At 39.1% G+C, this 12,789-nt stretch overlaps 3 protein-coding genes across 11 annotated transcripts in view; all 3 read left to right on the forward strand.

The window, feature by feature from the left end:
• si:dkey-1b17.8 overlaps positions 1-4,266 on the forward strand; it is a 27,956-nt gene extending 23,690 nt beyond the window's left edge. For 4 of the 9 annotated variants that reach the window (XR_015520971.1, XR_015520972.1, XR_015520970.1 and 1 more), the window contains exons 3-4: positions 1-1,346; positions 2,584-2,694. The exon at positions 1-1,346 is cut by the window's left edge and continues 643 nt beyond it. Coding sequence is in view for 5 of the 9 variants with exons in the window: in XM_087302084.1 (XP_087158210.1) it covers positions 1-274 (274 nt within the window). In the remaining 4 variants the exon portion in view is untranslated. The other 5 variants (XM_087302084.1, XM_087302086.1, XM_087302085.1 and 2 more) reach the window with 2 other exon arrangements.
• LOC101883071 (zinc finger protein 502) overlaps positions 1-12,789 on the forward strand; it is a 236,288-nt gene that overhangs the window by 104,799 nt on the left and 118,700 nt on the right. The window lies entirely within an intron of this gene.
• znf1159 (zinc finger protein 1159) overlaps positions 4,435-12,789 on the forward strand; it is a 40,566-nt gene continuing 32,211 nt past the window's right edge. Inside the window, exons 1-2 of the mRNA XM_088651648.1 lie at positions 4,435-4,486; positions 8,869-8,978. Coding sequence (XP_088507774.1) covers positions 4,437-4,486; positions 8,869-8,978 — 160 coding nt within the window. The 5' untranslated portion in view covers positions 4,435-4,436. The remainder of the gene's footprint in view (positions 4,487-8,868; positions 8,979-12,789) is intronic.

Raw genomic sequence — 12,789 nt, forward strand, 5'->3', positions numbered from 1 at the left:
TCAGTGCAGCAAGACATTTTTGAGGCCGTCAGAGCTGAAGATCCATCTCAGAGTTCATACAGAAGAAAAGCCTTATTCGTGCTTTGAGTGTGGGAAGAGTTTTACACATCCGTCATATTTAAGTGAACATCAGAAGATCCACACTGGTGTGAGAGAGTTTGTCTGCTTTGACTGTGGGAAGAGTTTTATTAAAGCTGGAAACTTGAAACGACACCAGATGATCCACACTGGAGAGAAACCGTACAAGTGTTCACAGAGCATTCACGTGGATTAAAGTTCTCCATCGCTATGATGGATTAACATCAATGGGCTATATGCACAGCTAGTGCTTTTCAGCTACCGATAAACTTCTGGCGTCTCATGTATCAACGCTGCGTACGCACAAAAACTTTGCGTACGTCAGATAACACTCACGTTTGGATTTACTAACGATGAAATTAATGTGAAAATGTGCGCTGGTACACGCCAACTTCATGTCTGGCGTATGTGCATTTCTTGTGTGTTTGTTTTATTTCCAATGGCGACTCCTAGAGGCAGTTGTGTTAAATTGCACACTACAAATTATCTTTTGAGCCGTGCAGTGGCAGCTGTATGGGATGGGATCAACCGCATGTCTAGCAGGTATATAAAGTTTCCATACCATGCAGTTGACAAGCCAAATATTAAAGTGCAATTTGCAGCGATCGCCGGTTTTCCCAATGTAATCAAATTGATCGACTGCACGCACATTGCTATAAAGGCGCCATCTGAATACAAATTAGCATACGTGAATCAGAAACATTTCCATTCAATAAATGTGCAAATAATATATGATGCTCAAATGCGCTTAACATAACACACACACTGATTAATGATTCCTCCTTGTCTTTTGTTTGAATATCAAGCCAATTCCATGCGTGTTCAATAAGAAAAGGTCTGGAGAGGGTTTTCATCAATGCCAAAAATGTTAGTAATTTGTTAGATACAAATGAATAATTCGATGACAGAGCTCTGGGTTACGTTAACCCAATGCAATACAAGAATTACATTCAAGAGGTTCGCAACTAACTTACATTTCCTGACACCAGCATATATACACACAACTGATATTAACAGGTGGAGTTTTGGTGTAACGTCACTGATCAGTCATTCTGCAGTCCTTTGGCTCTTGTACCCCCAGACATACTTCCTCTTTCTGCAACCCTTCTCTGCATACCAGAACTGAACAATTACGTGCATCTTTAATATATTTCACGACTTCTACAATGATCATGCTCCTTGTGACAGAAGTCTGGAACAAAGGCTAAATTTATACTTATTCTGCTTTTTCCTCTGGCCAGCAGTTTTTCTAAAAGTATGCAGCAGGGGTTTTCAAACTGTAGGTCGCGCAACGTCATATAGCTGCAGCTATGTTTATATTGCGGTGAATCAAAACCAGTGCGATTGACGGCAATAACTCAAAAGGCTCTTACCCTAAAAATATCTAAAGTGTGTTTCCTACAAAAAGACAAAGCTGGTTGTGTTTCACAGCTGTCTTTTTCTTTTTTTTTTCGCTCGACATCACGAGCACTGCTCCGTTTGAGCCCTCGCAATCTGCGTTTAGCCGGGAGAGCTCGCGCAGAGCGGAGCTCTCAGTAAGAGACTGTCGGAAAAGTGCTTTTTTTTTCCGTCCTGCGTGTTTTATTTTAAACACAACTAATTTTCTCTTAAATGAGCACAAACAGTTACTAAAGTAGTCAAATCCTTCATTATAGATCTGTGCATTCTTACATTAACTCTGTTATCAAACACAACGAGAGATTCATTTGCTGCTCTTCACTAAATAACTATAGTAACTTTAATCAATATGCAAATACAATTATAAGTGCAGTAGATTTTATAGCTTTATTTAATTTCTGTGTAGGCCATTGATTTTAATAGGCTAAACCTTTTATTTTATTGTCAATATTTTCTAATGTTCGCTATGTATTTTATCATTTGAAGCTATTTGTTTTCCAATATTTTTTACATCCCAACGTTGACAGATTGCTAATCAATAAATAGCTATAGTGCTGTCTGTTGGTTTTAAAGTCAGCTAATGTTATGGAAGGGAATAGATGTTATGGAAAATAGTAATAGTAATGTAACTACCCCCATCATTCCTTCCTCAAGCAAATGTGTAAATATTAGATCTATTCAGCGATAACGTTAATTGCATTGGCATATTTATCTGACATATTCCCAGCTTGTAGTAGTCGATCAAAAAGCTATTTAGTTTCTTATGACAATATACACTAGCAGTGGAATTTACTGTGATGTGACGGGGCTTGATCATAATCAAGGGGCTTGATCAAAGCTTGATCATATTCTTTTTTTTAAAAAAAAAAATCTGTTTCAACAAAAGAATGATCACAGTTACAGCCAGCATCCCACAAAAAGCACTTCGAGCCTCATTTTGTGCATATCAAATCGCAAAATCCAAAAAGCCTTTTGACTGCTTTGAATGGATAATTTTTTTTACCCATTTTTCCATATTGAAATATTATGCTGGGTCTTGAGATTGAATTACTTGCCTAGGTGGGTCCCGGAATAAAAAAGTTTGGGAATCCCTGGTATGCAGCGCAGTAAAAAAGAGGAAGTGTGTCTTGATTGATTGATTAATCTGTTGTTAGTCGAAACAGTTTTGAAATAAGTAAAAACACAAAAGTAATAAAAATAAATTCCTTTTCTCCAACACTTCCTCGTGATGAAAAGTCGGCAAAATCTGATATGTAGTGGGGGAAAAAAGAAGAATGAGTTCATCAGATGCTGGATTCGAACTGAGTTCATGATCAAAAGTGTCAAAACATGTTGCCATGCGCTTTACCTGCTACGCCACTCAAACTGCTATAGACACTACAAAATTTTACACCTTTATATCGGACCATTTCTTTTTTTAATTAATTTACAGCGTGATGTTCAGACCCCGCTGCGTTACCGCGTCAGCTAAAGTCCCCCACTCTTTTTTCTTTTGTTCATAATTCCGGAGGACAAACTTGCAAATAACACAGCTTTTCTCCAGTCTACCTCCAAAAGCAGCACCTCCAATTGACATTCTGTTCAAAGTTTCTCTTCTTGATTGCTTTTGTCGTTGCTTTTTCATTTCATTTAGCCAAAGTTAAAGTCATTAGCATATTCATATGGGGGAGGAGGCAGGGAGGGGTTTTGCGCTCATGCGCTCAGTTTCACATTAAGTCCGATGTACAAAGAGAATATGCGTGGGATTACGAGCACTGCTCCGTTTGAGCCCTCGCAATCTGCGTTTAGCCGGGAGAGCTCGCGCAGAGCGGAGCTCTCAGTAAGGGACCGTCGGAAAAGTGCTTTTTTTTAAAAAAAAAAATTCTTTTTTTTTCTTCTCCGTCCAGCGTGTTTTATTTTAAACACTACTAATTTTCTCTTAAATGAGCACAAACAGTTACTAAAGTAGTCAAATGCTTCATTATATATCTGTGCATTCTTTCATTAACTCTGTTAACTATTAACTATAGTAACTTTAATCAATATGCAAATACAATTAAAAGCAAATTCGTACGTACGGGATTCGGCGTACGTAGTGTTTCATACATCTGAATTTTTTACTGCGTAGGCAATGTTTTAGTATGATTTCAACGCAAGTCTTCATACATAAGGCCCCTCCTGTTTAACAATGTCCTTTAAAGTGGTTTAAAATAGGCACAATATATCGTTTCAGCATTGACATCGCAATATGTGCATCCACAATAGTCACATCGCAAAGATATGCAATGTTGAGTCTGAATTATAGTTGACCAGGAGCTACAGAAATATATTCGATCACTGTAATTATATAGAATTTAAATGATTTATGAAAAAAAAGTCTCAGAATTCTTGTCTCGTTTTTAGTCCACATATCTACATTTCAAAGCGAAAAGAATATTTCAAGTACCTGACTGGCAGATAATTAGGCTTATTTTTTCTTTCTTCTGACTGAAAACAAAACATTTTACTTGCTCAAAGAACTGTTTGACGTTTGGACTAAAAACGAGACAAAAACATAAGAAACCCATTTTTTTCATTATGATTATTCAATTGCTGAATACTGTTAGAAAACAATCAAATAGTGCAATTAAAAAATGCCTAATGAAACTGTATTCATATCGCAATATTTATGACAGAAAAATAAATTTTCACAATATCAGATATGTACTGTATGATGCAGACTAAGTTTAAAACATCTCTTGTTTAAATTATATTGGTTTCAGCTATTGAAATGAAGTGTTGATTAAAGGAATAAGTCATTTAATCCAGTAATATTTGACTTTCTCCGTTTTTCTGGCTGCATCTATCATTTTAAATGTGTTTGTCACATAGACTGTAAAAGTCTAAACAGTGCTTCACACATTTAGCGTTTGTTTTGGCTTTTCAGCATTATTCTAATTTGGCGCGTTTTTGATGATCCGCCGTTGTTCCCGCCTCTTGGGATGACGTCAGCACTGACGCGTTCATTCAGCGTCGAGTCTTCAGAGCTGAGGTGAGTCGTTCTTATGTTTACACAACAATAAAACACAATGTACCGTTTATTTAAGCAACAATCTGCTTTTAGACGCATCAATCTGCGACTAGTTTCTACATGTAGTTCTGTGAGGAAAATATTTTTGTTTTTCGAGTATTTTCAGCGATAACCAATATGAATTTTCCAAGTTTGTATTAGTAAAATCGCAAAGTATGATCTGTGAACGGACATTATAGAACTCGACCATGTCAGATGGGTTCTATGTAGTGTGATGAAAACTTTATTAATTAATAGTTTGAGGTGCTTTTAGTTTTCTAGAGGCTTTATGATTTCCTGTTTATAGATGTGCCACTGCTAACAATCTAATGACATTATTAGTATACTTATTTGAAATTTTAACTACTGAAATAATTGCAAACATTATTATTCTTAATTACTATAATAATTTGTTCATCCTGCAAACACTCAGTATAAATGAAGCTGATCTGTTGCTAAACCTGAATGGCTTGTTTGAGTGTGTTTATGTTTTGTGGTGCATTATGGGTAATGCAGTCAGGGGACCCCCCCAAAAATAGGCGGGCAGCTGGAAGCAGAATGAAAGTTAAAGAGAGACTGAGGGAGAAAAAATAGGGCAATTTATGAGGTCATAATGCCAAGTGCCAATGTGTTTTCTATCATAGAAATGAGGTGACATTTTAAGCAGTACTTTTTTTTTTGTTGTTGGATTAGCTAGTCAGATGTCATCATAACCACCCTTTTTGATGAACTAAAAATATTTCCTAAATATTGCGATTAAAAAAATTAAAACAAGACGAATTTTAAAAATTCAAATTTATGACATCATATATCATTAGGAAAAATGTCGATCTGTTAAAGTTTTAAAGTAAAAAACACTGTAGCCATCTGTCATTTATTAGACATAAAACAAACTGGCCAACACAATCAACTATCCTTAGTCACAATTAGGTAATTGCAATAAAAAATAATCATTAAAACATAATAATAACAATAATAAGCCTCTTTGGTAAAGAAAAAAGTACATTTGAAAATCCCTGGATATAAAATACGTTCAAATGAATTTCATTATTTATGATGGTATAGCAGTTAAACTATGACAAGTGAGCTTATGTATGGGAAAAATTCTGGGCCTTTGTCAGTGAGTGGGTCTTCCGAATCTTCCTGGCTACAGGCCTGAAGAGTTAGAGCACATTTTATGCTGATAGTAAACATGTTTTTAATGGAGTTCTGGCTGTAAAAGTGCAGCTACAGGTATTTCAGGCGCAGGTCAGATTTTCTCCAGGTCATCATTTATTGTATTTATAATAATTTTGTCTAACAAAAATATTAGACCTGTCCAGTTTCATCTGCAATGCATCCCTGATCACCTTCTGAAGTGGTTTGAGCGATCGGATTTATAAAACAAACAAAGTGAGCAAACAGCCTCAAAAACACAGACGTGACGAGATTAACACCTTTTGCTGTGATGTGGCATCTGACAGCTGAGGACTCCGCTTGCCATTAAAGCCTTCGTCGGACAGTTATTTTAAAAAATGTTAAATACGCAGGACGTCCCGGCTGGCTAATGCAGCCAGTTAGTCTAGAACCTCATGGATAGGGGCAGATGTTCATCTGTTAGGAAGTAAGTAACATTAGCCTCACCCTGTTTGGCAGTCTTTCTGAACATACGTTCAATATTTTGTGATAATGACGCCGCTTCCTGCCTTTTCTGCCTCTCTTGCTCTTTTTGACCCACAGCGTTACTCAGTATGTGTTGAGAAGTTTTGTCTTCCTACACTGCAAACTCATAGTGTCACACCCCTATTCATATAATGGTACACTCCAATCTCCTCTGGCCAATCAGGACTGCCTCAAGGGCTTTATTAACTGCACCTGTTCCCACAGTTTGCTACTTTTCGGCATCACATGGCTGAACTGTGCAGAGGGCTGAATTTGATCTCCTTTGTTTTCCTGTGTGTGCGTATTTGACCATGTAAGTGGCTTTTGCATGATTTAAGTTGACTTAAGTGCTCATGTTTGCCATATTTCTGTTTAGTTATGTTCTTTGCTTGTTGGTAAACTGAAGCATTTGTATTTCTGTTATTTCCTTAATGATTACTGACACATTGTATTTCTGTTATTTCCTTGCAGAAAACCACGCACAATCACCGACACGCACACAATCACACAAACACACTCACCGACACACAAACACACACATACCTTTCCTCCTGAGTACAAATCCTTGTCAATGCTAATAAACGCCACTAAATGGAGTGACAAGACTGGACCTCTGTTCTTACCGACAGCACCACTGGCTTCAAGCTAGCTACCTAAACAAGTTGCCTCCTAACCTTCTTTTCGCATCATCAAAGATTGAAATGTTGCCACTCAGTGGGTTATGTCCTGACTCGCGTCACACAATGTGGCTTTGAGGCTGTATGGGATTTGAATCACTGGCCAGAGTTATTTAAAATTACACTTTATTACAAAATATATTAAATATAAATATATTATATAATATTAAATTACATAAAATAATTGAAAGGACAAATTCTGGACCTTTTGGTTGTGGGGGGTTGGTTCGAACATACTTGTAGAATAATTCTGTGGTGTAAGAAAAATGATGATGCCGAAGAAAATCTCAATTAAGATGTTTATTCAGCATAGCAGTCTCAAAATACATGGCAGTACCTTGGGATCACCGGAGTCAGAATGAACCCTGAACATTCCTAAACTCAAACCTTTATATTGTTTTTGATGTCGCCTTTAGATGTTAATGAAGTTGCTCGTCGGCTGTTGACCCAGCTGTTCTCCCTCTCTCTCCATGTTAAAGGGCCATGAATCCCCCTCGTTTCAGCAGGGTGTTTTCACACCTCTACTTTGGAAAAAGTCAGAAAAGTGGGCGTGTCCAGCTCTGTTTAGGGGGGAGTGTCGGAGGAACTAAAGTGGGATTGTGTGGGAGTGTCTATTTGTGCACGCGCGAGTTTCAGAGTCAAAATACACACACACACAGACAGGAGAAGTGTTTAACCTACATGGACATCTGTAGTCGAATTATTTGCCAAATTATTAAATGTTGGACAAACGAGATATTTGATTAGAGGAACTGCTGCAAGCGTGTATTTTTCATGCAATGTTTGATACCGCACGGCGAATGAGAGAAAAAAAAAACTCCGCATTTCCCGGAAACTTAGATGCACACGGCAGGTAGCGTCAGAAAGCCGAATGTGTTATTCCGGTCACAAAATGCGGTGCTAACATTTCTGCACTCAGTGCAATAGTTAACTTAGTTCGATACGAACAAACTGAATAAACAAAGAGCACTGGTCGCTCACTTACCAAATCTGTAGAGACAGGACAATCACCAGCAACTAGAGCCGCGTCTTTATGGAGAGAAGACTACAAGCAAATCCAGATTTCAGCGTTTGCAGATGAGAACAGCTCTCAGGTAAACAATAATCCTCCTTAGACACGTAAGTTATTGTTGTCGAGCGTCGCGTACACTGTTAATCCAGACGTGATCCAGATAAGCTCTCACTGAGAGAAAATGAAAACGAAACTTAACGGCAGCAAACTATAAAAGCAACACTTCATGCTTGTTTTGCCAACACAACGTGGCGTCTTTGTGGTGTAAACACGGTGACACAAATGAATATTAATGAAGTTGCACAGTAGAGCGCGCTGATTGGTTTGAACCAAGCCTTACTCATGCATTAATGCAGCACACTGTAAGACGTAATAAGACTCACTCTGGCACAGATGCCCAGTCTGCACGCTGGAATACACGCTATTATGTCATGACCGTGACGCAGCTTCAAAAATTCGTTTCAAACAGGAAGTACGAATTTACTGGAAATAACGCAAAAACAACCAATTTACACTTTTTAGTGAAATATAGGTGTCCTAATAGTGTTTTTAGCAGTGTGGGACACATATACCACTGTCAACAGCTCAACACATGTGTTTTGGTGTTTCGTGACCCTTTAATGCAGTTTTAACACCATTGATGAGATGGTTGTTTGTGCACCACACCCATCCCCATTCTACAATTGTTACCATTTGGTTGAGATGTAGTCACCTCAACCAATGCAGAGAGAAGACCCTGTTGACTTCTCTTTTCTAAGTCAGCCCTTTTGGGAAATAAACATCAATTCACCATTTAGAGTGAAAGTTGGGTCGAGGCAGACTCATTTCTTACAGTGGTCAGGACTTGGTTTCACTTAAAGCTTCACTCAGTAATGTCTGATTTTATAAGACATACGTTACTGTTTTCGCCTCATTCATTGTACTCATGTCTGAATTTAATGGCTTCAGCTGATTAATCGCATATTGTATCAAGGTATAAACTTTGTAGTGATTTATCATCAATAAATCAGATTTTTTTGTTTCTTCTCCTGAAGCTCTGCCGCCATCAGTGAAGGACGAAGACAGAGTTTATTGAAGGACAGTGAGAAGATGAGTGATCCAGAACCCTGCACAATTAAACAGGAAGAGACTGAAGAACTAATAGGTTTGTGTTTATTCATTACTCTTCAATAATCAGGCTGGAGAACAGTGAGGTTGTTCATTATTAAGCACTTTCGACTAAATACTCTATTGTCCGCTATGTCCACAAGAGGGTGCAGGTGAGCACAATAAGCAAATAAAAACCAGATCAGCTTTAAAGAAAAAAAAAATCGCTTTTTAAAACGCATAACCTCTCAAACAGCTGTTCTTAAACAAAATATAATTTCCTTAATGTGCAGTAATAACACAAGAAAACAAGCTTTAATAGTTTCATGTTAGTACAATTATATTAATGCAAAGTAGCAATCTGCCCTTTAGAATCAAGCTCAGTCACTACATCTACATAACGGTAATCAAAAGCACAGAGATTAGCATGAATCTATCGTATGTGGGACAAATAAACGTGAGGTTCATACCTGTCAACATTGGGATGTGAAAATAAGGGATCCCCCCACCCTCCAACATTAAACATTCGGATTAAAGAGCAGCGAATAATTCTCTCATTTAGATAAATAACAGAGGTGTGACTTGTACATGTACAGATCCATAATAAAACCATTCGACCGCTTTCCTTACTTTTTGTGCTCATTTAAGACGTAATTTGTTGTGTTTAAAAGAGAACCCACTGATATCGTCATAATTTGTTTTTAGTGACGTTTTTTCCTCGCCGCTGTCGCCACTGGCTTGCATGGTTCGGGACCCGTAGAGCTGCGCATCGATAGATTTGCTCCTCAGGGCTCTCAGTACTGTATATTAAACCACACTGAACTGAGCTAAACTGAACTGACACTTTACATTTACTATAATGTTCTATGTGAAGCTGCTTTGACAGAATCTACATTGTAAAAGCGCTATAGTAACATAGGTGAATTGAATTGATTCAATGTTGTTATTATTATTATTATTATGTGTATACATTTGTTCAAACACGCACCCAAAACCCAGTGTCCACTTTCGCACCACTTCAAATCGCATGTATAGAATCTGTTTGGAAAACCGTGTCTATTTATTATTATGGAGCGCATCTGACAGTCACGCACCGCTACGTGAACCGACTGTTTTGAGGATTGCATAGGAGGGGTTATTTTTATATTTGTTTCAAAGTGTTTTCATGCCTAAATAAATCGAAAGCACGGGACAGATTCACATTTAAAGGGTAAACGAAACCCCCCTGTCTCAGCAGGCTGTTTTCACACCTTTAGTTTGGAAAAGTCAGGAAAGTGGGTGTGTCTAGCTCTGTTTAGGTGGGAGTGTCGAAGGAGGGAAAGAAGGAAGCTTTTGCACAAAAAAAGGCAACCCGGGCTCATTATGGAAACGTAGTCTGGAGACTGCGGAATACGTCCCGGCGGGTACGTACGGCTGCAGTTTTTGTTTTCACGAATCTGCGAGAGGCCGCTGTTGTGCGCGTCTCAGACGCCTCTCCGCGCCCACGCTGATCTCGCGTGAACCCGCCGGAGGCCACTGACCGGATGATTGACTGCGCGACCGGCCAATCGGCCGACCCGCCATCCTCTTTCCCCGAACCCAACCAATCTTACCGATTGACCCGCCCGCCCGCTCGCTTCCCTAAACCCGAGCAACAGTTTACAAAAGCCGTCCAAAAAAAATAAAAGCCCCGATTTTTTTTTTTTTTTTTGCGCGCGTTTTCGGATTTCACCGCGTTCTCACCCTGTCACAAAACTCGTTCACTTAATTTTTGGGATTCTGTTTTTGTCTTACCTGATTGCTGGAACCGATCTTCCCCGGACTCGAAACCGGTCGCCGTGGTCGACTCCTCTCTGCATCTCGAGCCTGCCGACGTACACGGTGAGCTGATTGGACAAACGGGTTACAGCGGGGAATCCCTCCACAAGGAGGTAAGCAGTCGGCCGGCAAGCGGAAAAAGGAACGGCGTCACACCGCCCCGCAGCGTTCGCTTGAAAAAAATAAACGCGGCTGTACGTACCCCCCGGGACATATTCCGCTGTCTCCAGAAACGTCCGCGGGATTACGTTTTCAGAATGAGCTTGGGTTGAAAAAAGGAGTTTCCGTTTGGGCACGCGCTGATTTTCAGGCAGGGGAGAAAGACAGTGACTGTGTTTACATGGACATCAGTAATCGAATTATTCATTCATTCATTCATTTTCTTGTCGGCTTAGTCCCTTTATTAATCTGGGGTCGCCACAGCGGAATGAACCGCCAACTTATCCAGCAAGTTTTTACGCAACGGATGCCCTTCCAGCCACAACCCATCTCTGGGAAACATCCACACACACATTCACACACACACTCATACACTACGGACAATTTAGCCAACCCAATTCACCTAAATAATTCGATTACAGTTTCCCCCAAAGTCCAAAGACACCCGATATGTCTTTGGACTTTGGGGGAAACCGTAATCGAATTATTTGCCAAATTATTGATTTGTCGACTTTAACTGCATTTTAGCACTTTCACTTTCATTCAGGAGCATTTCCTGCATGCCCCCTGTGACAAACGATATATTTGATTCGAGGAGCTGCTGGAAGAGTGTTGTTTTAATGGAATGTTTGATACTGCACGCCGAATGGAAAATAAAAACTACATACACAGTAACTTAGAATTTGCTGAAAATAACGCAAAAACAGCCAATTTTCACTTTTTAGTGACATATATGTGTCCTAATAGTGTTTATAGCAGCGTGGGACACATATACGACTGTCAACAGCTCAAAAAAAAAGTGTTTTGGTACACAGGAAGTATCGGCTCTTCAATGTTTATTGCCACCCTTAGTGAAAAGATTGAGAATACGGGAAAATACTATTATGGGATAACAGTGGGATATAATTGTAAAATACGGGAGAATCCTGGGAAAAACAGGCGGGTTGACGGGTATGAAGGATACAGCGCAAATGAGTATTATAATGTTATAATAAAGCAACTATAGTTTTAGGAAACACTCATCATAACTGTTATGTATTTGTGTTTTTTGTGCTCTGTTTCTCTGTGTTTTTTTTCTCTCTCTCGCTCTGTTCTCCCATATCTGCTTTCATGTATTATCAGGTTCCGTTCATTGGTCCATTCAGCTGTCAGTTAATCCTCCCCGGTTACGTCACTCTTATGTCACATCCAATAAGCAAAGACCACCCGTGTTAAAAGCGCGCGCCAGACCACTCGCCTGCCCTTCCTTGCATTATTCTCTTTCTCTGCTTTGTCGTTTGTTTGTATTTATCGCGTGCGTTTAGAAATAACCCGTCTAACTGTGTTTTCTTGTTGCTCGTTTCTGTGTGCACGTTATCCGTCCGTTATTCGTACATCGTTCTTAGTTTATCGCTGTTTACGAGGCTTGGACGAAGCGGACAGGTAAGAAGGTCACGTGACATACATATTGCAACACATAGGACTGCTCTGCTGTCTAGTACACTAGGTTAGGGGCGAGCGCCACTCCTTGTACTTTTTGGATAGATAGAGTAGATAGTTAGGACTCGGAAGATCTTCGTGTGTTAATTATACTGTTTTTCACATAGTTAGTTAGCTAGATGCTTCTGGGGAGTTAGATTCAGTTTGGGTTTTGTTCTTTTCTTTAGCGCCGCCCGCGTCCCTTCTGCTAGCTCTCTTGTTTTTTCCATCTTTATTTGTCTCAGTGTTGTACATATTGTAAATAGTATATTTTTGCCTTACTTACTTTTTCTTTATTTTTGATTGATCATCTGTTGTTGTTGTTAACTTTGGGATTGTAAATAAAAGCACACATTTTTTGGCATTACTTTGGTTGTCTTTCCACTCATTCACTGTTTATATAAATATATTTTAAAGAGCCCATATTATGGTTTTTTGAAAATTCCCCTCCATGT

Source organism: Danio rerio, chromosome 22, assembly GCF_052040795.2.
Source record: "Danio rerio strain M-AB ecotype USA chromosome 22, GRCz13ab, whole genome shotgun sequence".
Taxonomy (NCBI): domain Eukaryota; kingdom Metazoa; phylum Chordata; class Actinopteri; order Cypriniformes; family Danionidae; genus Danio; species Danio rerio.